Source organism: Rhinolophus sinicus, linkage group LG09, assembly GCF_036562045.2.
Source record: "Rhinolophus sinicus isolate RSC01 linkage group LG09, ASM3656204v1, whole genome shotgun sequence".
Lineage (NCBI taxonomy): Eukaryota > Metazoa > Chordata > Mammalia > Chiroptera > Rhinolophidae > Rhinolophus > Rhinolophus sinicus.
Window position 1 is genome coordinate 115,878,898 of NC_133758.1, and position 20,829 is coordinate 115,899,726.

The 20,829-nt window shown below is 54.0% G+C and overlaps 1 protein-coding gene across 4 annotated transcripts; it reads right to left on the bottom strand.

Annotated features, from left to right (window-relative positions):
- Nucleotides 1–3,967: 3,967 nt before the first annotated feature.
- UPP1 (uridine phosphorylase 1) lies at nt 3,968–20,554 on the bottom strand. Of its 4 annotated transcripts, none has more exons than XM_074341069.1 (8): nt 20,533–20,554; nt 14,461–14,524; nt 10,084–10,201; nt 8,590–8,748; nt 7,519–7,633; nt 5,092–5,301; nt 4,814–4,960; nt 3,968–4,168 (listed from the first exon to the last, which is right to left on the bottom strand). In XM_074341069.1, the coding sequence occupies exons 2-8, from the start codon at nt 14,502–14,504 to the stop codon at nt 4,029–4,031; spliced, it is 933 nt and encodes a 310-aa protein (XP_074197170.1). In that variant the 5' UTR covers nt 14,505–14,524; nt 20,533–20,554; the 3' UTR covers nt 3,968–4,028. The 4 variants fall into 4 exon arrangements, with proteins under 4 accessions (XP_074197170.1, XP_019587252.2, XP_019587254.2 ...); XM_019731693.2 differs by lacking the exon at nt 20,533–20,554 and adding an exon at nt 19,877–20,032; XM_019731695.2 differs by lacking the exons at nt 10,084–10,201; nt 20,533–20,554 and adding an exon at nt 19,877–20,026.
- Nucleotides 20,555–20,829: the final 275 nt, after the last annotated feature.

Genomic DNA, 20,829 nt, shown 5'->3' on the forward strand with positions numbered 1-20,829 from the left:
TGTCGGGGGCTGTGTGATGGCTCTATTCATGCTCAGAGGCCTCGCCCACTCCCGAAGGGGCAAGTGCGAGCAGAGGCACACAGCAAACATGCTGCCAGGAAGGACGACCTGCCAGGAGGGACCCATGCTTTTCAAAGTGTTTCCCTGCCTAGAGAGAGAAATCAGGCCAGCGGTTCCTCAAGAAGTTCAGTAGAACTTCTCCCAGATGACCCAGCAATTCCCCTCCTCAGCCCACCCCAAAAGAATCGAAAGCGGGGACCGGGAGGCACCTGCACATCTGCACTCCCACGTTCACAGAAGCCTCATTCACAACACGTACCAGGCGGAGACAACCCACGTGCTCACTGATGGATGAGTGAGGAAACAGCTGGCATGAACAGACAGCGGGCTATTCCTCAGCCTTAGACAGGAATGTGATTTCGGTATGTGCTATTGTATGAATGGGATGGACCTTAAAAACAATGAGAAGTAAGCCGAACAAAGAAGGATTAAATCCTGCATGAGTCCACTTACCTGTACCTAGAATAAGCAAACTCAGAGACAGACGGTAAGTTAGAGGTTACCAAGAGATGGGTGTGGAGTTTACGTTGGGCGTGATGAAAAAGCTTTGGGTGTACATAGTTGTGATGGTTACACAGCATTGCAAAAGCATTTAATGCCACTGCATTGTCCACCTATGGGTGATTGAAATGACAGCCTTTATGTTATATCTATTGTACCACAATAAAAAAGAAAGGTTAGCCCAGGATCTTGTTAATATCTATTACTCAATAAACTTGTCTTAACATGCAGTGGAAAATAATTGACAAGCCAACACTAATCGGTTCTATTTACTGAAGGTCAGATCTGAGCCCTCCTCAGCTCTGGGAACCCCACTTTCCATAGGAGGTTACTGGGGCTCAGGGAGAGGGCCCTGACAAGAGCTCATCACTAGTAAATGTCAAGAAGAATTAAAAATCAGAGCCGCTCAGGTAAACCCACCGCCTTGTGTCACTCCCTCTGCTGCACTTCTCACCTGAGGGACAGTTCTTAGGTTTTCTTCTGTAGAAAAAAAATGCCATGTTTCCCTAGAAAACTATATGTGTCTGCAGCTCACCCTTTCAGGTGGTATGCTCCAAGTAACCCATGGACAGATACAGTCCATCTGTCCCACCCAGTGGAGATTCTAAGTACCTTCCCCCTGCCCCTCCCTTCCTAAAATTCATTTGCATTTTTGTTTGCAATACATTTCAACATTCCTCAGTGGTTCAGATAAACCTGTGCTTTTTCCATTCTGTTCTGAACCCATTAGAATAGACTAGTTTCCTCACGTGAATAAAATATTTAACACACTTACTCCCATGTGTGTGGGGAGACCTGATTTTCCCTTTTTTCTTAAAGTTCTCTTGAACACTCCCCGTTGCATAACAGGGAAAGGGCAGCTGCGAGAGCAGGAGATAGGTGGGGCCATCCTGGGCCAAAATGAAAGCCAGCCTCCGATGACATCATGTGTCTCCCAAGAAAGAATGGACTCAGCAGATACTCAGGATGTTAGGAAAGCCCACCAGCTGGAGCTCACAGTGGGGCAACATGGACTGTGTTGGTCCACAGATAACTCATCTTCCAGGATCAGAACTCTCCTGTGTTTCCAGGGGCTTCTGTCAGTGAGGTCAGATTAGCCGTCCTGGGGCTCGAGCCCTCTACATAGTCATTAAGCCTCTTCTCTTCCTCAGAAAGGAAAACGCGGTGAAACCGTCACCGGCCAGCCTGGGCAAGAAGACAGCCGTGACCCCGATCCCTCAGTCCGTGGCCTGTCCACGGGCAGCTGACCAGTGTTCCAAACAGAAAGACCTGGACCTAATCTGAGGGTTGCTTTGCAACCCTGGGCAAGTCCCAATTCTGGGACCAGACCATCCTCTGTAGAAGGGGAAAGAGAAGACCTGCATTGCGAGGTTCTGAGAAGTCAGTGCAGCAAAGAGACCATAGCGGTGTTTTAAACATCGTGCCTGAGGCTCAGTCAACTCAGATTAAAAGAATGTTTCCTCTCCCCCCCACCCCCCCACCCCCGCCCCAGGATCTCAGGCAACCACACCTGGCCTGCGGTGGCGCTGTCACAATAAATGGCAAAGGTGTAAGACCGGACTGACTCTTCTACAGCGTTTCACTATCCTTATTACCATTTACAAAACCGAGTCTTCACTCTCACTGCTTCTGGTCAGGTGACATCACTGTCAGCGTGATGAGACGGGACTGGAGGGGGCGGCAGCAGCGAGTCAGTGGGAGGGGGCGCCACCACCTCAGGGATTCTGTGTCACAGCCCCAGCTCGACATGAGACATGAAAGCCCCGCCAGCTTCACCTGTAAGGGCTTGAACACCTCAGCCACAGGGATGAACTTACTTCCCTGTTACAAAGTGCTGCACCGTTATTCAAGTTTGGAGTCATTCTGAGTGCTTACGTACATCACGTCACCGCAGGATCACACACAAAAAAGGTGCGGTGACACTGGTTTGTGAAATCCAGGGGATTAGCTCCATTAGAACAAACCCAGTGACATCCCTAATTCTCTCTGACTTGCCGAGGCACTGAGAGTGGACTGTATTGGTGTCACCTAATCCTGCTCGGAGGGGTCCCTCGGCACCTGGAATGGAGGCAGACACAGGGACCAGGCCAGGAAACCAGGTGGGGTGGCCATGCAGGTGGAGGGATGGGTCATCTTGAGAAATCCAGGTAACACTTGCTTGAGGACATTTTCAAGGTCGGCTCCAGAGTCACCTTGGTAACGAAACCAAACTAATCCTACACGTTCCGTTGTCACAGGAATGGAATAGTTACTGTTCATCCATCAGAACAACATTTTGTTCAGCAGACGTTCCCTGCATGTGGGCACTGTCCGGCCCCCACAAGGCCATCGCGCAGCCTCACACTCCTGTGATGCCAGCAGGAGTCACCTGCGGACACAAGTGGCATCTGTGGGATAAGCAAGGTGCCCTTCTGCTCACGACCAGCAGAGGGCAGCGCAGGCACACATGGGAGCCTTGGTATGACCTCAGCATCAGAGGAAACACTGTCATCCATGGGAGTCCCATTCCCTCTGCCTGGCCCCAGAAACCGGTGTCAGAGTGCAGGTTCTAGGCCATACCTGAGAAGCCCAGCCCTTCTCTGGCTGGTAGCACCGTCCTCTTCAGTTTAAATGCCATCAATTGCCCAGTGTCTGAGTCCTCTCTGCCTTGCTACATGTCCTCGCGAGGGGTCCCCACAAGCTGGGGTGATGGGTCCTGTCTCATCCTCAGCCCAGCAGCGGCCAGGCAACAACACGCACATTAGTGAGCCTCTGTCCACAGCACACTGGCTCCCAGGGGCCACATGCAGCAACCCGTTCAGTGAGCTGGAGGCCACAGGAGACTGACCCACTCTGGCCTCAGCTGAGGTTTGACAGGCAGACATGTACCTAGAGGGGCTGGGCAACATCCAGCTGAAGTCTGGGGCACTTGGGAATCTGGGGACAGATGGGAGTATAGGGCAGTAGCCTGGGGACAGAGGGGACAGTCGGGGTCCTGCACCTTGTGCTGGAGTTGTAAGTAGACAGTCACCGCCAGCCTCCCCGGGGCTCCGGTCGGACCCCTGCCCTCCAGGATGCTTCCTCTGGTCAGCCTCTGATACTGGGTGCATCAAATAGCCACTCGACAGAGCCAGCCAAGGGAGAAACGCCGGGGTTCACCCTGCACACTCCAGCCTGCAGCACGTGAGCGGGGGGGCAGGAGAGGCTCTTGCTCTTAGCATCCCTGGGGCACAGGCTCAGTACTTGCTGAACATCTGGTTACCCACCCTCAGCTGGGGGTTCTCTCAGACTCACAGGGAGGGGCTTTGGGAAAGGAGTGTCGGCCACACACACACATCAACACCAGGGGTGTGGGATGCAGGAGGCTCTGCCTGTGACATGCAGCGTCCCAATTCTGACATCAAGGGTGCACGAGTCACACACAGAGGACTTTGACAACGGTTTTATTTGTGGCAACGACAACCACTCGTCCTGGAGACGCAGGGACTTCAGGCCCCCGCAAGGCACTTCTTGATGAAGAGGCCCACCAGCCTCTGCGGCCGCTGCTGAAACTCGGCCAGCACGTTGTGGGGGCTGCAGATCTGGTCCCCTTCCAGGCGGTCCAGAAGGGTGACACACACCACAGCCGCTGCAGAGAGAAAAGTCCAGGTCAGTGCAAAGGCCAGGACCTCTGGCTTAGTTCACTGAGACAAGGTGTCACCTGAGCCCCTCTGGAGAAGGGGGCAGCTCGGCAACCTGCCCCAGGGCATGTTGGCAGACGGAGAACACGCACGGGCTTGGAAGGCCCCTCCTCCTGCGGCTCCCTGCCCCCTCCCTCCTTGTTCTCGCCTGCCTCTGCTTCCCAGAGAGACGCAGGCCAATCTCAGGACCAGCTCGGGGCCTGTCCTGTCTTGAAAGACAAGTGACTGTGAGGAGGAGGCAGGGATCTTGGGACGCGGAGCCGGACATTGCGAGGGAAGGGGGGGCTAGGAATTTGGGGTGGATTAACCCCAATTCAGAATCCCAAACAGCTTTGAAACCCAAATTCATTGCAGGGCTGGCAGACTTTCCGTCATCGTTCTCAGCCCACTTGGTGGAGCAGGAGTCGCTGCGGAGACACAGAATCCTGCATTTGGCCACATGACAGTCAGGAGGACGGGGCTCAGGAGGGCACGTGCCAACGGGTCCAGAGCAGACCTGCGGGCAGGGTGGCTGGAAGGCAGAGGCTGGTGGGGGCTGGGAGGACCTGGGCCAGCAGGGCGGGAGGCGGGGTGGAGACCAGGCGCCCGCCTACCTCGGAGGCCACAAGCGCGGCACATGGCGGCGAAGACCGAGGACTCCATCTCGATGTTCTGGACGCCGGCCGCGAGCGCCGCTTGCAAGTACGCCTGCTTGTCGCGCTCCGTGTAGCAGCAGAGCGCGCCGTCCAGCCGGCCCTGCCCTGAAGACACACGCCGTGAGCCCCTGCTGCGTGCCCACTGGACACGGGCGCGCGACGGACCCCTGCCCCACTGGCCCCGGAGCGCTAGGGCCGCGTGGGAGCCGCGGTGAGACTGGAGCCGCCCCCTTCACCTTCGTAAAAGTCCATGGTGCACATGGTGTTGCCCACGACCGTCCTGAACTCGCGCAGGTCCTTGGAGCACTCGCTCAGTTCCTGCACCAGCCGCTCGTCCAGGTCCGTGGGGCGCACGACCCGCTTCCCCAGCACCACCTGCTCGAACTCGGGCTTGAAGTAGGCGTCCACCGCCTGCCGGGTAATGACCACGGAGCCGGGCTCCAGACCTGCAGAGAGGAGCGGAGTCATGGCCCCTGGGGCGGTAGAGGGCGCAGCGGGGCACGTACAGGAAAACAACCCATCTGCGCCCCAAAATACTGAAGCACCAGGAACATTCTGAAAAGGGATAGGCAAGGACCCATTCTCGGCATCACATGGTTTTCTCAAATGGAATTAGTGCACACGCACTGCAGAGAATGTGGAAGAGAAAAGCGCAAGGAAGAAAGTGGAAGCTGCCAGGCACGCAGCTCGCGGGCTACGGGCCCTCCAGTCACCGCTGCTTTTAACGGTGGGGCTCGCCCATACCGTCATGCACGTAATGGGTCCGTGTTTCTACCTTTTCGTTGTTTAACATTTCAAGCAAACACAAAAGTAGACAAGAAGAGTCTAATGCACCCCATGCACCTCAAGCCCAGCTCCAACAACGGCCAACTCTTGAGCACCCCACTTCCCTCCGCCTGAGGCCATCTTCCTGCCGCCTACAGGCTTTCCCGGCGCACCTCCCCCGCCTACTTTCATGTGTGTGGGGACATGATTCTGCTCCTAGTCTTTGCTCTTATAATATTAATAACTTTGCGTGGGACTAGGCCAGGAGCCCCCCAGTATTTATTTTAGTGTGAATGCTGATGTTACTGGTTTTCCTAAACAGTTAGGAAAGAGGGAGAGTCAGGAGATCCGTTCCAGAGCCCCCACATCAGCTGTTTCATGAAACATTGAAAAATGCAGCAAACTGCTGAGCTCTGCTGGCCTACCCCCTGCAAGTTTACCTGGGCTCCTTTCTCTTGCTCAGGTCCATTGTCTGCTCAAGTAAGAATCCTCTCAGAGCTTTCTCCCCAGATACTGAAGCTGGCAGTCACCTGGGCTGATGGCTTTCATGAATTCAACCCCTAGAGATCTTAGCATCGCCCCCAAATCAAGGTGGAGAGCTGGTCGCAATTTCGCTGCCACCCCAACACAGGCCCCGCACTGTCCTAGGAGAAGCTGTTGGGCTCCTTCTGTTGTCATGTCCGTCAGAACCCCCATAACCACCCTGGGATTCCTCTAGAGTGGGTAACCATGCCACCCTCCCACTGTCTCCATTTGGGGATTTGTGGGGACACAGTGTCATACTTTATCATCAATGTTTTCCAGGGGTTTGGGGTTTGGCTCTCTAGTTGACTCTCCATTTTTATGGGGCATTTTTGGGAGACTCCAAATATATTACTCCCTCTAGAATTCTCTCCGGTCATCGAGTCTAAAAATCCCTCCAAAGCCAGAACTCTGGAATGAACTGCTGGAGTTCTTGGCAGATATGGGCATGACGTGCACAGCTGTGAGTGTCTGTCTGGCTGATGGCATCACAAGTGAAGGCTCAGACGCTCACGACCTGAGTGTGTTTCACGAGAACAACGTCTTTAAACACTGAATTGTAATCTGCAAACAGATTTTTCATATGTCTAATAATGAAAAAGAAAGATGACTAATGCGTCCAGAAAACAGGAGGACCATAGCAACCCCCTCTCACAGTCAGAAAACCTGAATTCTAGAATTACCATCCAGGAGTGGTCAGAAACACGCTCACGGGCAGGCTGAGCATGGCAAAGCCCCTCCCGGCAGTTCCTGGGTGGGACCGAGAATTGCCAGGACCTGGTTCTCAGCCAAAAGGCTGGCATGGACTGGGGACATCAGAGAGGGCAGCTTATGTAACGCGAATGAGCCTAAGAGGCTTGCTTAATACCCAACACGATTGTTAGCTTGCTTTCTCATCACATCCCATTCTTTCTTTGCCATCTCTGTGGCTTCCAAAAAACAATGTTGTGGACAGGGGACTTTTTAGGCAACTTAAGGACACATCGTAATTTTGTATTCCATCTCTCTTCCCCTCCCCTCCTTCCCCTCCCCCAGACTTTGCTGTGGGTTCTTCCTGTTGGAACAGGGAGGAGGAGCAGCGAGCAGACCGAAGGAGAAAGACAAAGAGGGAAGGGGGTTAGAAAGACTAGAGAGAATCAGCAACAAGTAGGATCAAAGTGCATGGCCCCCACAGGACGACTTTCTGCAGCTGGTGGCCAGGTGCCCTTCTGCTGCCTGTTTCCAGGGTACAGGTTGCAAGAATGGGCTGCACCAAAAAGTAACAAAACGAGCTTATTTTGACACCTCCTGTTAATGAGCTTCCTAGAACAAAGCCGGCCCCACAGCAGGCTCCCAGTCGTCACCTCAGTGTCCTGTCACAGCCCCCGCACCCTTACCTATCCCGCCGGAGGTGCCGATGCGGATGATGGTGACACTGGAGCAGCGGGCGTGGTACAGCAGCTTGAGGAGCTCGTGCAGCATGATGGCAATGGAAGGCACGCCCATGCCATGCTGGAACCGGGAAGAAACCAATGTCACCCCCACTGCTGCCTGTGCGTCCTGCAGGCAGCCCCCTGGGAGTCACAGAGGGTGAACTGCAAAGCATAAACTTAAAAATGTCAACACCCGGCACAAAGCTGTGGAACAGATAGCCCCGTGTGACCCTCACACCCTGTGCAACTCGGCTGAGGACGGGAGGCTGGCCGGGCAGCAGTGGCTGCTACAGCTGGGTGACAAACAGCCCCGCTGGCACCGGGAGGCCCGCCCACACAGCGGCTGGATTTTCTCTCCTTTCACTTTGCTCTCCGCACTCTCAGCTTCAGCCAAACCAGCTGGTGGTCGTTCAGCAGGATAGATGCAGATGCCTCCTTGGTCCTGTGCCATGTCCTCCGTCTCCCCGCCCTCCCTGCCAACCTTGTGTGTCCCCAGCACAAGCAGGTGCGGCTCCTGAGGCACCAGCTGTCCTGCGAGAATGTGTCTGTACAGTGTCCTGCACAGGAAGCACTGGTGGCCGTGGAACTGAGCTCGTCTCGGCTCACTGGAGTGTCCTGGAGGTGGCGGCTGCCAGACCCGAGCCAGCACAAGGACCCTTAGCTACGCAGCATGCCATTCACAAAGCTACCTACAAAGGGAACCAAAACTACAAAACAAGAAGCTTCCTTTGGTCAAATACAGGAGATTTCTGTGTCCCCTCATTCCTAAACCAAACGTGTGAGGAAATCCCTGCGGGTGACAGAGGGCCAGAGGCTGGCACCAGGCGTGGCTCTCCCACAGCCCCGGCCCAGGCACCTCCTCGGGTCTCCAGCCTGGGAGCCTCACCGCGTGGGCACAGCCTGCTGGGTCTGCATGTGTCTGTGCTCTCACCTTGCCCCAGCCTGACAGCGAAAAAGGTGTTGAGGGGACCAGCTCTGAGGGGAGGGCAGGGGGCCTGCACAGCCCAGGTCTGGCCAATGGGAGCAGGTACTCACGCTGACGGACAGCACCGGCCCCACTTTGAACATGGCATAGCGGTCGGTCCCTTCGCAGATGTTGGGAGGGTCCTCGCCCGGGCGCCCGAGGCCCAACTCTGCGGCCACGTATTTGATGAAGCCTTTCATGCGGGAAGGGCTGCCCCCAACGCACACAAACTATGGACAGAGAACAACAGAGCCCCAGTCGGCATGGGCATCATGCCACCCTCAGGGTCCTCAGGGGGGCCCGCACCAGCAACATCAGCACCTCCCAGAACTTGTTAGAAATGCAAGTTCCCCCCCACCCAGACCGACTGTCTGGGGAGCCCTTCTGGTAATTCTGATCCTAACGCAGCTTGAGGGGCCCTGGCTCCAGGAATCACGGGAAGTGCGAGCTACGGCTCCACAAATGCAGGAGACGCAGAACCCTGCTCTCTGGGCAGGTCATTCCAGGTTCCATGCCAGGCCTGTCTCTGTCCGTCTTGTGGACAGCAGCTCGCTGTCCCAAAGGAGCCTGGGCTTGGAATAAGCTAGCACAGACTCCTGGCTGCATGACCACAGCCCCACAGCCCACCTGTGAAGTGGGCTTCTCTCCACCACCTCTCACCTAGCCATGCGATGGCCAAGGGTCCAATGACTGGAAAGTGCCAGGGAGCCGGTGGGCGCTTGGGAAATGGTAGGCATGGTGGGCGGGGGACTCTCAGAAAACTAAGCCCTTCCATCTACAAAGTGCTGTATACGAAAACTTACTTTTCATTTTGTTTCACAAGAAAATCAAATTAGCCAGTTTAAAGCCATCTGATGATCAAAGAATGACTAGTCTCGAAACACGAAGAGTGTTCAACTTAATGGAAGAACGGAAATGGAATAAATTAGGAACACATGCAAAGTGTTGAAACCACAAAAAAAGAAAGGACACGGCCCTGACAGGACATAACTGTTGTTTTATGAAGCGCCCGTGTAGCAATAATGGCTCCTGCTGTCACTGGTTTGTTTCTATTTTGAATTCAAACATTAGCCCATTTTGCCCACGGGGATTAGACATTTTTAAAGTCCTGTGCTAAGAGCAATCAGAAGCGAGGAACTTAAGACTCTGGAGGGAAGATGGGCTGAAAAGGCCGTAAGGGCAATGAACTAAATAGTATCAAGATGCATCTTAAATTACAAACAGCAGACAGTGTCATTCCTCGTTGTCCTTGCTCCCCTATAAAATGTTTAGCATCTTCTTTGTTCTATTCTCTCAATGAAGCACTAGGAAATTTAGTTTATATTGTTTCCATTACATACTAAATTGGTAGGAAATTACTTAGGGACCAACATGGCAGTACTCACAATAGTTTTCTTTCACTAGTTCGTACACCTGAAAAGTAACCCTTTGTAAAACTCTGCCAAACATAGCCCTTCATGAACTTGTCCTCTGTCACCTCAGCTTCTGTGAGGAAGCTGCCCATGCCACCTGCGAGGGGGTCGGTCTGGAGACAAATCTCCAGAGCGAAAAGCCCTGCTTCCTACCTTCACATCCCCAAACATAGCGGGGAGGTCGTGCGTGCTGGTGCTGAGGCCGAAATGGTAGAGAACGTCTTCCTTCAACGTGGCTATGTTTGGATTGCAAAGCTGTACAAAGCAGGCACTGCTCAAACCGGGAAAGCAGAAAGTTAATAGAACACCAGCGTCCAGTGGCCGACACAACGACACAAGCCGTGTCGACGGCCTGCATGCGGCACACAGTGGGAAGGCGAGACCCCACACTCACCAGGCTCCCACTCCCTGGTCTGCCTTCCTCCCCTTCACCCCTCTCCATACCCAGGGCCCCTTTGGAGGGCGGATGGGAACTCAGGGAGAGCACGAAAGTCAAGGTCAAAAGGCTCCTTCACCCCAGATAAAGAGTGTAGCCAGTTGCTACCCACCTCAAGTTCTCTCAGCACATAGACTTAACTACTTTTAAAATAAGAGATTCGTAGGAATTATGGACAAAATAGAAGAAAAATTGCCTTTAATTCTCCCTTCCAGCGCTAACCTTTCCAATCTGTACACCTTGTATTTCTTTTTCTTGCTACACAAGCCAGCACGTCTCCTATACCATGTCCAGCGGGATTGATGAGAACACACTTTTTCATTTAGTTTTTTTGTCCAACGGGGCTACTAGAAACTTTGTGTAGCTCACATGTATTTCCACTGAACAGCACGCGCTGGTCTAGCATAACAGTCAGCAAACTTTCCTTCACTAAGGGCCAGACAGTCAGTGGTCTTGGTTTTGCAGACCATGTGGGTTCTGTCACAACTACTCAACTCTGCCATTGTCACATGAAAGGAACCAGACAACACGCAAGTGTGGTTGTTCCAATAAAAGTTTATGGACAAACACAGATGCCCAGGTCTAAATTGTTATCTTCCCTGAAAAATCCCTGAGAGCAAACCCTAAACACACCTCCTCCCACACCTGTGCCTTCTGGGTGGCCACGGCCAGGTGTGCGTCCCAGAACCTGGCCCATCAGGGGCACAGGGAGAGACAGGTGCGGATCCCTGGCTGGGAACAACCAAGACCCTTTGCTTCCTTCTGAGTCCGACTTCCGTCCAGAACCCACTGACCACGTGTCCTCTTCAATCTAACCCAGTAAGAAAGAAGAAATGAGTTAAGAGAAGAACGTTCAGCTGCCCGTGACTTGGACACCCCATTCCAGGACTTCCCACGGGCCGCTCGCACGCCTCACGCCTGTGTACACCAGGCCCGGAGGCCACACGTCACAGAACCGCTGCCATCACACGTGGGGAGACGCTTCCCTGTGACCTGGGTCCCCAGGGCAGTGGCCTCTTCCAAGGGGGTACAATGTTTGGAGGTTTGTCCAACATTTCAAATCTAACCTAAAGGACACATTTCCCTATGAAACAGATGCTCTGGAGAGCTGTAATGCCTATTTTTACTTCTTTCTTTATTTTTGCTTGTTTCCCAGGGAAACAAGTTATCCCTGGGCTCTGAGTAACTGAGTCAGCAGTTGCCGCCTGTGCTGAATGAATACCTGGTCTGTACCAGACAAGTGTTAGAGCCAAGATTGCTCTAAGATCCTGACTGCGGTGTTCCAAATCCAGTAAGAAAAGCAGATGCCAACAAAACACGCCTCCTGGGGCTTCCTGTGAGATCAGCACCAGTGGCTTCTCACTGGTCTTAAAACCCTGTCCTCCCCTGGTCACACAGTCCGGTGACTCGGTCCCCTGCCCCCCGTGGAGGGTCCTGGTTGACACCTTAGCCCCTGCTCGGCTCCCCAGGCATGGGGAGGCCCTCTCCTCAGGGATCTCGTCCATTCCCCAGCTCTCTCTTCAGATGACATGCTCATTATACTTCGTCTACGTCTTCCTATAATACTTACATAATGAATGTAATCATTTTAATTATCTCCAGTAACAAACAAGTCCTGGCGGCCGTGACCATGTGTCACTGAGTCCCTGAGCAGACAACACACAGCACAGGTGAGCCCCCTTCACCCACCTTGTCATCTCTCTGGCCTGTCTACCCTGCCCGTCACTTTATCTAGTCTCCCTGCTGTCTGGCTCGGACACCAACAGCAGACACCCTAGCCCCACTTCTCTCCCTACCCCAGACCCCATTCCGCCTTCATGTTTCTCGCATTTCCCCTCCTAGTTCCCTCCAAATAAGGGCATCCAGTTCACTCCCATTCTCAAAATGCTTACAGAGGAAAGGTAAGCACAAAATATTAGAGAGAGACAGAAAGATCTTTTTATAAATGGGAGGGTGCTGGCTGACTGCCATGCATGAGTGTTAGACTTGAGATACCTGAACGCAGCCGTAGCTGCCACCGCGGTCACTTACAGACTGGGATGGCTGCACCCCGGGCACAGATGCTGGGAATCTCATGCGGGAAGGCAGGTAAGTGCCTGAGGTCCAGAGCCACACCTGTCTGCCTCAACGCCCTGACCAGTCCTGCCCGGCTAGCTGACTCTCCAGACTCAGGGCATTTCAGAGGCTTGGGGCGGGGAGGCCACTTGCAAGGGCCCAAATCCAGGCGTCTGTGTAGGGAGGACAGTCCCTTTTCAGTCTCTAGGCCCAGCAGGACTTCTGATGTCAACACAGTCACAGCATCTTAATTAAGCTCCTTTCATGACACATACTGGTGATTAATTCCGGTTCCTGCTGCCTCTCAGGGTGCTGAAGACACACACGAGAGCTAAGTGGCAAGCACTGGAACTGACACAACAGGATGTGACTATGACAACTTTGTCACACGTTTCTAAACAGAAAGCCTTTCTTTCCTGTTCAGTTCCAGGAAGAGCAGAAGGAAACGGTGCAGCTATAAGACCAGCAATGACCTCCCAGTCTGTGCAGGGGGCACGTATCACAGTGACCCAGATGTGCTCACACTTGTTTTTTAAAGGAGTTTAAAATAACAGGTCAAAGACATATTCCTTGGAAAACGGTTTCTCCAGTCTACACACAATTTCAAGTGACCTTATTTGGCTCTGTTCTGTCACTTTATTCATTTGACAACTATGCACTGACCACCTACTTTGTAACAGAAATGCATGAGATGCAAAACAAATGAAAAGTGGCTTCTGATTGCAGCTCCTCAGCAGGGAAGACAAAGTATTACTGACCCTCATGCAAACTGGCCCACGTGTCTTAGGCCAGGTGGGGAGCAGAGAGATGGGGGACAGCTGGGGGAGCTCGGGGAACCTCAGCTGAGGCTAACGCCAAACCCACGTCAGGCTGTGCGCTGGCGTAAGGAACACAAAGATGAATAAGACGGAAGGCGTTAGACTGTGTGGCAGGCGATACTAACAGCTGGTACATCACTCCTTGAGGCTCACAACTGCTGCAGAAGCTGGGTTCTACCCGAACCCCACCTTAAAGGTTCACGGTCCTGACTTTAACAAGGGGCTGCACTCAGAGGGCCAATGCCACTCACAGGCCTCCAGGCGACAATAAGACTTTCCAGGGAGGGTAAACCACAAAGCGGAGGGAAGGTGACTCTGCAGCGGAGTCACACACGTGGCACTTGGTGCCCACCCTCCTTCGCCAGCTTCATTTCAGCCCCTCCACCTTGGTGGAGCGGGGCTCAGAAACTGGAGATAGGGCATGTCTGGTTGTTGATGACTGAAAGCACAAGGGCCACTATTAGGTCCATAAAAAGGTCACCTCTGCAGGTAACATCCAAGACAGCTTGACCCATGAAGATGGACCTCAGAACCTACGCGGAGCGACCGAGGTGAGACGGGTCCGTGTGGAATTACGACCTGGACCAGTGACTACCATGTGTGTCTCCAGACAGACAGGCCTCAGGAGTCACAGAGGACTTCCTGAGAAACCCCAAGCGAGGGCTCCCAGAGGGTCAGGCACAACCCTGGGCATCGCCAAGGTCAAGGTCACTGGGACCTGGAGGCCACTGCAGCAGGATGGGATCTGCCAGGTAACCCTGGCAGAGGCAGGGGACACGAGGGTGTCGAGGAAACCAGAAAACAGTGGATTTAAAATCCATGTAGCAATCACGATTAAGACGAGAAATTCATGCTTTTCCAGCAAATGAAATAAACACAAAAAAGGCGCCGTGAGAATCATAAACTAGACTTATGAAAAACTGCAAAAAAATCAGGAAAGTATTTAAGATTCAGGACCGGGAAGGAGATGGACAGAAGCAGGGAATGAGTTTCAGGAGTGGCCAGTGGTCAGATCAGCCCCAGCGGACGTGGGTCTGAGCAGTGCACGCCTGGTCTGAGGGCAGCTGGGTCCCAGGCCAGATGCCAAGTCCGTTCCTACGCAGTTCTGACCCCACCTGGTCTTCATTCCCTCCAGGCCTCCGCCTCTGCCATGAGATCACATGTGTTAACCCGTCAGCTCTCACAAGTCACAAGAAACCCAAAATGCTGCCAGAGCCTTACTTGTCATTCTCAAGTTCCTTTGTCTGGGTCCCTGCGGAGGCCATTCTCTCAACTGAGGCAGGACCTGGGAGAAGACAACAGAGAACAGTGGTAAACGGTACACGAGGTGTGTGAAATACCAAAGAGTTCACCTGAGCACAAGCAGTCGGACGGGGCGGCACCGACCGGAAGTGGTCAGGAGCCTGCAGAGAACGAGCAGGTGGGGGAGGGAGCCGGGGGTGCCTGCCCGGCCGTAGCTGCAGCCTGGTCGCTGTTGACACTGGTTGTCCTGGGTTTTCACTGCGGGACCTCGAGGCATTTGCTGAGAGTGTCAGAGCCCCCAGTCCAGTGCCTCCTTATTGAATTAACTTAACAGTGGTGAATCCTAATGGGAGCCCAGGTCACTGGCCAGTGAGGCCCAGCTAACCTGAGCTAACCTGCAGAAGACACCCTTACCCAACAGACCACACCCATCTGTTCCACCCTTCAGGAATCTTACCTGTCCTTCAGGCCTCAAGGACAGCACAGGGGAGAGGGAAGGATCCCAGAAGGCACCAGCCCTCTGGGACCTGGCGCCCCCACCCAAAGTCAGAAGGAAGAACCACCCCACAGACATAAGCTCAGCTATTTCACTGGGTCAGCAATCAAACACCTAAGACCAGCCTCCACCTGGAGGAGGGAGAGCTGAGCCAGACCACGTGCAGGGCTGCGGGGGACCTCAGTTAAAAGGCCCCACAGCCTGGCGGGAAGGGCACTGAGCTTTGGGACAGGGTCACCCAAGGCCGGGGTAGAAAACCATGAGTGTGTCAGCGACGTGCAGACAGGCCCATCATTTCCAGGGCAGATTGTCAACCTTGCATCTCACCACCACCCATCAAGCATTGACTGGGGCCCTTGTGGAGAAAGGGGTTGGTAACTGTTATCCCCACAGTTAAATATGGGTCATTTTTAGCAAATTCTGAAAACCAGAGAAAGTTATAATAGTTGGGTCTGGAGCAAATGTTTGCCTGAGTCGTTACCTGTCTCTCACCTGGCTTTGTCCCCCCTCAGCGTTTAGAAAACACTGCTTTGGAAATGGCGGCCTCTCAGTGCAGACCAGGGGAGCTGAGGAAGCAAGTGAGTTGTAAGAGGCGCCAGCCTCACCCAGTACCAAGGCGGTGGGGCAGGAGCTGGTGGGCGATAGGCAGGGCTCCCTCCATGACTGTGGTACAGGATACAATCACCTTTGCAGTTCCCCCATTTCCTGCAGAGCTCCTAAAACCCTTGCCATTTCCTACGAGAATGATCAAGGTGTCTTTTGTTATGTAAATGCTGACTGCAGGTCCCCCACCTAAAGGCGGCTGGTGGCCAGAAGCAACTGAGATGGGAGCTGGAACTGCAGCCCCACCCCCGACTCAACTAACCGTTGAATCAATCACCAGAGGCCAATGATTTCATCAATCATGCCTGTGTAATGAAGCCTCCGTAAAACCCAAAAGGACAGGGTTCGGAGAGCGTCCGGGTTGGTGGACACGTGGAGGTGTGGGGAGTGGCCACCTGGTGAGGGCCGGGAAGCTCCACGCGCTTTTCCACGTCCTGTCCTGTGTGGCTCTTCCATCCGGCTGTTCCAAGCTTATATCTTTACACTCAATCAGTGACCTAGTGAATAAAATGTCTCCCTGAGTTCTGTGAGCCTCTCTAGCAAGTTAATGGAACCCAGGGAGAGGGTGTGGGAGCCCAGCTGGTGTGGGAAAACCCACACACTTTGTGCCCGTAATAGGTGATCAGAGGCCTCGGCCCTAATTCCAGGTCTTCACAGCAGCGGTCACACAGACAGCCCCACTACCCCAGTCTGGTCTCCAGGAAGCACACCAGCTGTCAGCGAAGGGAGGGGCTCTGCCTCTGGGCCCCGCCTCCCCAGCCCTGCCAGTCACGGGGAGTGGGCCGGCTATTCCACCTGCAGATTCCCCCAAGGTGGCCTGCACACAGCCCTCCTTGCAGCCCGCTCACTGCTGCACAAAGAGAAGCAGCAGGACTTGGGGTCGTGCAGTCACCACCCCCAGGGCCAGTGTGTGCGGGGCAGGGATGTGCTTAGCAGGACCAGTGCAGGCTCAGAGGCGTCCCCGGGCAATCTGCCCCCCACCCCAGGCTGCTCTGTATTCCTTTAGGGGTGAGGGAGAGGAGCAGCCCCAGGGACCTGGAGAAAACAGGGGTTGGAGGGCCTTCTGGGGCAACTGCAAGATCAAAGGAGACACTAGAAGACACCCTGCTCCCCAGAAGGTTCCCAGAGTCCAAACCCCACTTCCCAGGAAGACGGGCCACAGAGAACGCTCCTGCCTCACCTTCCAGAGAACCTGTCACTCTCAGTCTGGCTGAACCAGACACACCATTTTCCTGCCCAGTCTTTGCCCTCTGCCACTTGACACCGACGGCAAATCCTAACAGACCAGGTATATTAGAATGTAGTCTTCTCCTAAAATCATAAAATTAGCCCTTCTTCGAGTCAGAGCTCATTGCTATGAAGCCCCTCCTGGGAGCAACTCAATCTCTGAAAAAAACCAGACACTGTCTCTACCAAACCTCTCTTCTCCAGAGGGACCATTTATCTTTCCAAAGTCTTTCTCTTGCTTATCTTTTGTCATTTTATTTGCAGTCCTGGACAAACTGAACCCTAGAAGACAGAAGTTCCTCCGCCCCCCCCCCCCCCCCCCCCCCCGCAGCACAGGTGGGTTTGAGGGGCGCTAAGACCCAGAAGGCCAGGCATAGTCTGGATCCGGGAGATGACACCCCAGGCTGACTGACTGAAGGGGGTGCCAGCGGGAGGCTGTCAGGGCCGCCAGTATCTCTAGGCTGGGTAGGCCAGGCGCTGTCAGGGCCATTTAGTCTGAGGCACCATGGTTCCTGCATAAGGTGGCTGAGGGCATCACCCCAGGGGGGAAATGAACCCTGAGTCAGAGCACAAAGCACCTAGTGAAATGTGGGATGACACCAGGTGGGAGAAACAGGGTGGGTGGCAATTAGGGGCCTGCAAACCTGGGACCAACAACTGAGAGAAGCCCAGGACCAAAACCACAGAGGACATCAGGGAGGGAGAGGATGGCGGGACAGTCTCTGTGGACGCACTGATTAAGTCTCTGTCATTCAGAAGTCTAACCTGTGAGCAGCGTGGGCACTGGGTGTCGGCTATGACACTGTGTGCCCAGTGTCCTGAGACAGAGCTTCCAGGTGAACCCACAGATGTTCCAAAGCCCAGCCAACATCACAGAAGGTGACGCTGGACCTGACACCTGAACACGAAGTCAGCGGGAGCCTGTTAGGAAACATTTCTTCTGACACTGGACCATGATACACAAGCTTCACAACTTCACACTGAGGGAAGGGGGGTAGGGTAGTCATGTGTCCTGAAGCTAAGCCTCCCCTTGCCGGCCTCTCCAGGGCCCATTCTCTCCACAAGAAGAGGGTTTCCCTGCCTGGGGCTCCCTCCCAGGCCCCTCAGGGAGGAACCTCTGCTGTGAGCACTTGGGACTTCCCCACCTGTCCCAGATCCAATTTGTTAAAACAAAAGAGAAAACCTGAGTTGTTCTGTTTTCAGGTTTGTTTTGTTTTGTTTTGTTTTTGCTTAACAATAACCCACACCCTTCCGACCAACTTTGTTTTTAGTTTTAACTGACAAGAAAAAAAAATTCTGAGATGTTCTAAATTAAAATTACAGCGGCAGTTGGGTGACAAAAAGGGGTGGAACAGTTAGCCTGTTAAAAGCTGTGGACCAGCTCTGCCAAAAGACTGCCTGTGTTCCCGAGTATCTGTTGGAATTTAGGATTAACTTTCAGGTGGCGCTTTCCAGGAGAGAATAGCCAGGCTCGGTGGACAGCCAGGAGTAGCCTGATAAACCTTTTCTTTTAAAAAGACTTTCAGCCTTTTTACAGTTAAATTTGTTTCGTTTAATATAACCCATTAAAATAAAAATTAGGTAGGCAGATTATTTTGTGTAAATAGCTTAGTACGTAAACATTTGTAATATTTTGAATGAACATACTTCAGAAGTGAATATGTGTGTGTACAGAAAAGAGTGAGGGGGAGAAATGAAGATTGTTTACCTTCAGGGAGTAGCAGACATTAGAAGTTTCATTCATTTTCTGTTACAAGTTTGTTTGTTTTGGGTTTTTTTACAATGAGCTTGTATTAACTTTATGATCAGTAAAGACGACAAAAAAAAAGTCTACTTGGACAAAAGCCAATGTAAAGGAAAACTAGTTTATCCTTTTCAACTACAGTGTTGTTACATCAGTGGCCACCACCAGTGCTGAAAGTACTGGACGGAAGAAGAATATCATTTGCAACCAGCAAGCCAGTGCTGAATGACAGCAGCCTGCAGTCAAGAGGCTTATGCAAAGAACTGGGTCCACGGCGCCTCGGAAGAGGGAAAAGTAATCCCAGAAGATGATGGCCCTGCAAAGTGAGCAGCGGGGCACACAGTGGTCAGCCCTGGGAGGGATGAACAGGGGATGGAACCCCAGTGAAGACATTCTTTCTATGCAAGGAAATCGCAAATCTTTTAAAAGCCAAGCTCACAGTCAATGAATGGAACCAAAGGTCTCCTAAACCCAGAAGACTCAGGAAGGGTGTCAATGAGCCAGAGAGGCCAGGCCTCAGGGCAGGGGTGGGCGGGGAAGGAAGGAGGGAGGGAAACCACCAGGGTGTGCGGAGGGGAAGGTCATGGACCCCAGGCTGTCCCAATGGCCTTGCCAGACAGCCCCTTCTACTTGGCATTTCAGACGGGGCTTCTCTGTAACTCGCCCTCCAGGCAGAGCAGCCCGCGACCTCCAGCGGGGCAGGTCCAAGACAGGCCAGTTCCAGGCGTACCTTGAGTCTCCTGGCCACGACCTGACCTGGGAGGGAAATCTGGGGACAGCGGTGAGGCTGCACCCGGTTCTCCTCTCGGGGCTTTTTCAGGTCCAAGGACAGTACACCATATACAAGGATTATAAAAGGACCCTGCCCTGCACAAATTATATTCGTGTCATATAATTTATGACCGTAAAGCTTCTCTTTTGAGCTACCAGTATTTTATGCCGGAACACTTTGGTAAATGTTGGCTCAACATATTCTTGGGTCCATTTGAACTTTGCAAGTTTGCGAAGCAACCGTCTCCAAAATGTAATTTACTCCCCACATGAAAAGGGAGGGTTCTAGGTGTTCCCACCGGGTTTGGGCCGCGGGAGCCGAACCTGCCCGCTCCGCCGGCACCGAGAGGAGCCTGGCGAGGGGACCGGCAGCACTGGACGCGGGAACCGCCGGCGGGGGGCGGACTTGAGGGCGCGCTCGGCTCCCAGAGCATCCTCCCGCCCCCGCTCCCGTCTCCCGGCTCCCGCGTCCCCGCCCGCTCCCCGCACATCCTTCCTGCAAATGGCCGGGTCTACGCGAGCCGGAGTCACGTCACCGGGCCGCGGACACTCACCTGCTACGCGAGCTTCGGCAGCTTCGCGCGCCACTGGCGACAAAGACCGCGCGGGAGCCGAGGAACGCGCGGCTCTCGGGAAGCGCGGAGGTAACAACGAGCGACAATTTCGGATCCAAGTGCCAGCGGAGCCCCCTCCGCCCTCCCACCCGCCCCAGGCCGCCCCGCCCCGCCCGCTCCCCGCCCGCTCCCCGCCCGCTCCCCGCCCGCTCCCCGCCCGCTTTTGTTTCCTTCTAGAAAAACCCAGCCTCTGGCGGTACTAGCAACCACCCACCCACTCTCTTCCTCCCCACGTAAAGCACGGACTCTTGGGGGCAGGCTGACCACCCGCGGCTGCCGCTAGCGTGGAGCCCTGGTCGGTCTGGGGGTGTCCCCCGCCCCGAGCACGAGAGGGACCGGCCGGGAGAAAATGCCCAGGAATGTGGCGCCAGCCAGAGCGAGGGGTCAGGAATGGGGCCGGGCCACCTCCTGCGGTCCCCCTGACCTCTCCGGTCTCAGTTGCCCTGTTGGGGCGTGTTTCTGGGAGCTTCCTGGCCCCGGAGTGCCCCGTAGCTGGGGGAAAGCTGGGCGCCACCGGCGTGGAGAGAGGAAGTGACTCATCCATTCAGAGTCACCGCTGAGACCTCAGAACTGCCCAGCCCAGACTGCTCACTGACCTGCTTGCCGGGCACTGCCCTCCAGGGGCCTCCTTGGGTCGGGACAGCAGTGGCCTGGGCCTCAAGGACATGAAGGGCTCTTTCTTTCACTTCCAAAAGGCTGCACATGAGCTGGAAAATCAAATGCTGAAGACTTACTTGTCAAGTTAGAACTTTGTAAATGTGATAGACTGGGAACAAAATTATGTCTGGCCATTTTTAAACCACACCTGGAAACACAACCCCCAATAGGCCACCTCCTGCAGCAGCTGCTACAGGCAGATATTCAGCCCAGGATCCAGTCTGTCACCTCCAGGC

Bases quoted from the DNA above. Each gene is read 5' to 3' on its own strand.
- UPP1 (XM_074341069.1), bottom strand. From the start codon at position 14,504: ATGGCCTCCGCAGGGACCCAGACAAAGGAACTTGAGAATGACAA. The intron at 10,202-14,460 runs GTAAGGCTCTGG...CGGTTTGAGCAG, and splicing joins AAGGAACTTGAGAATGACAA to TGCCTGCTTTGTACAGCTTT. The intron at 8,749-10,083 runs GTAGGAAGCAGG...CTCTGTCCATAG, and splicing joins CTATGTTTGGGGATGTGAAG to TTTGTGTGCGTTGGGGGCAG.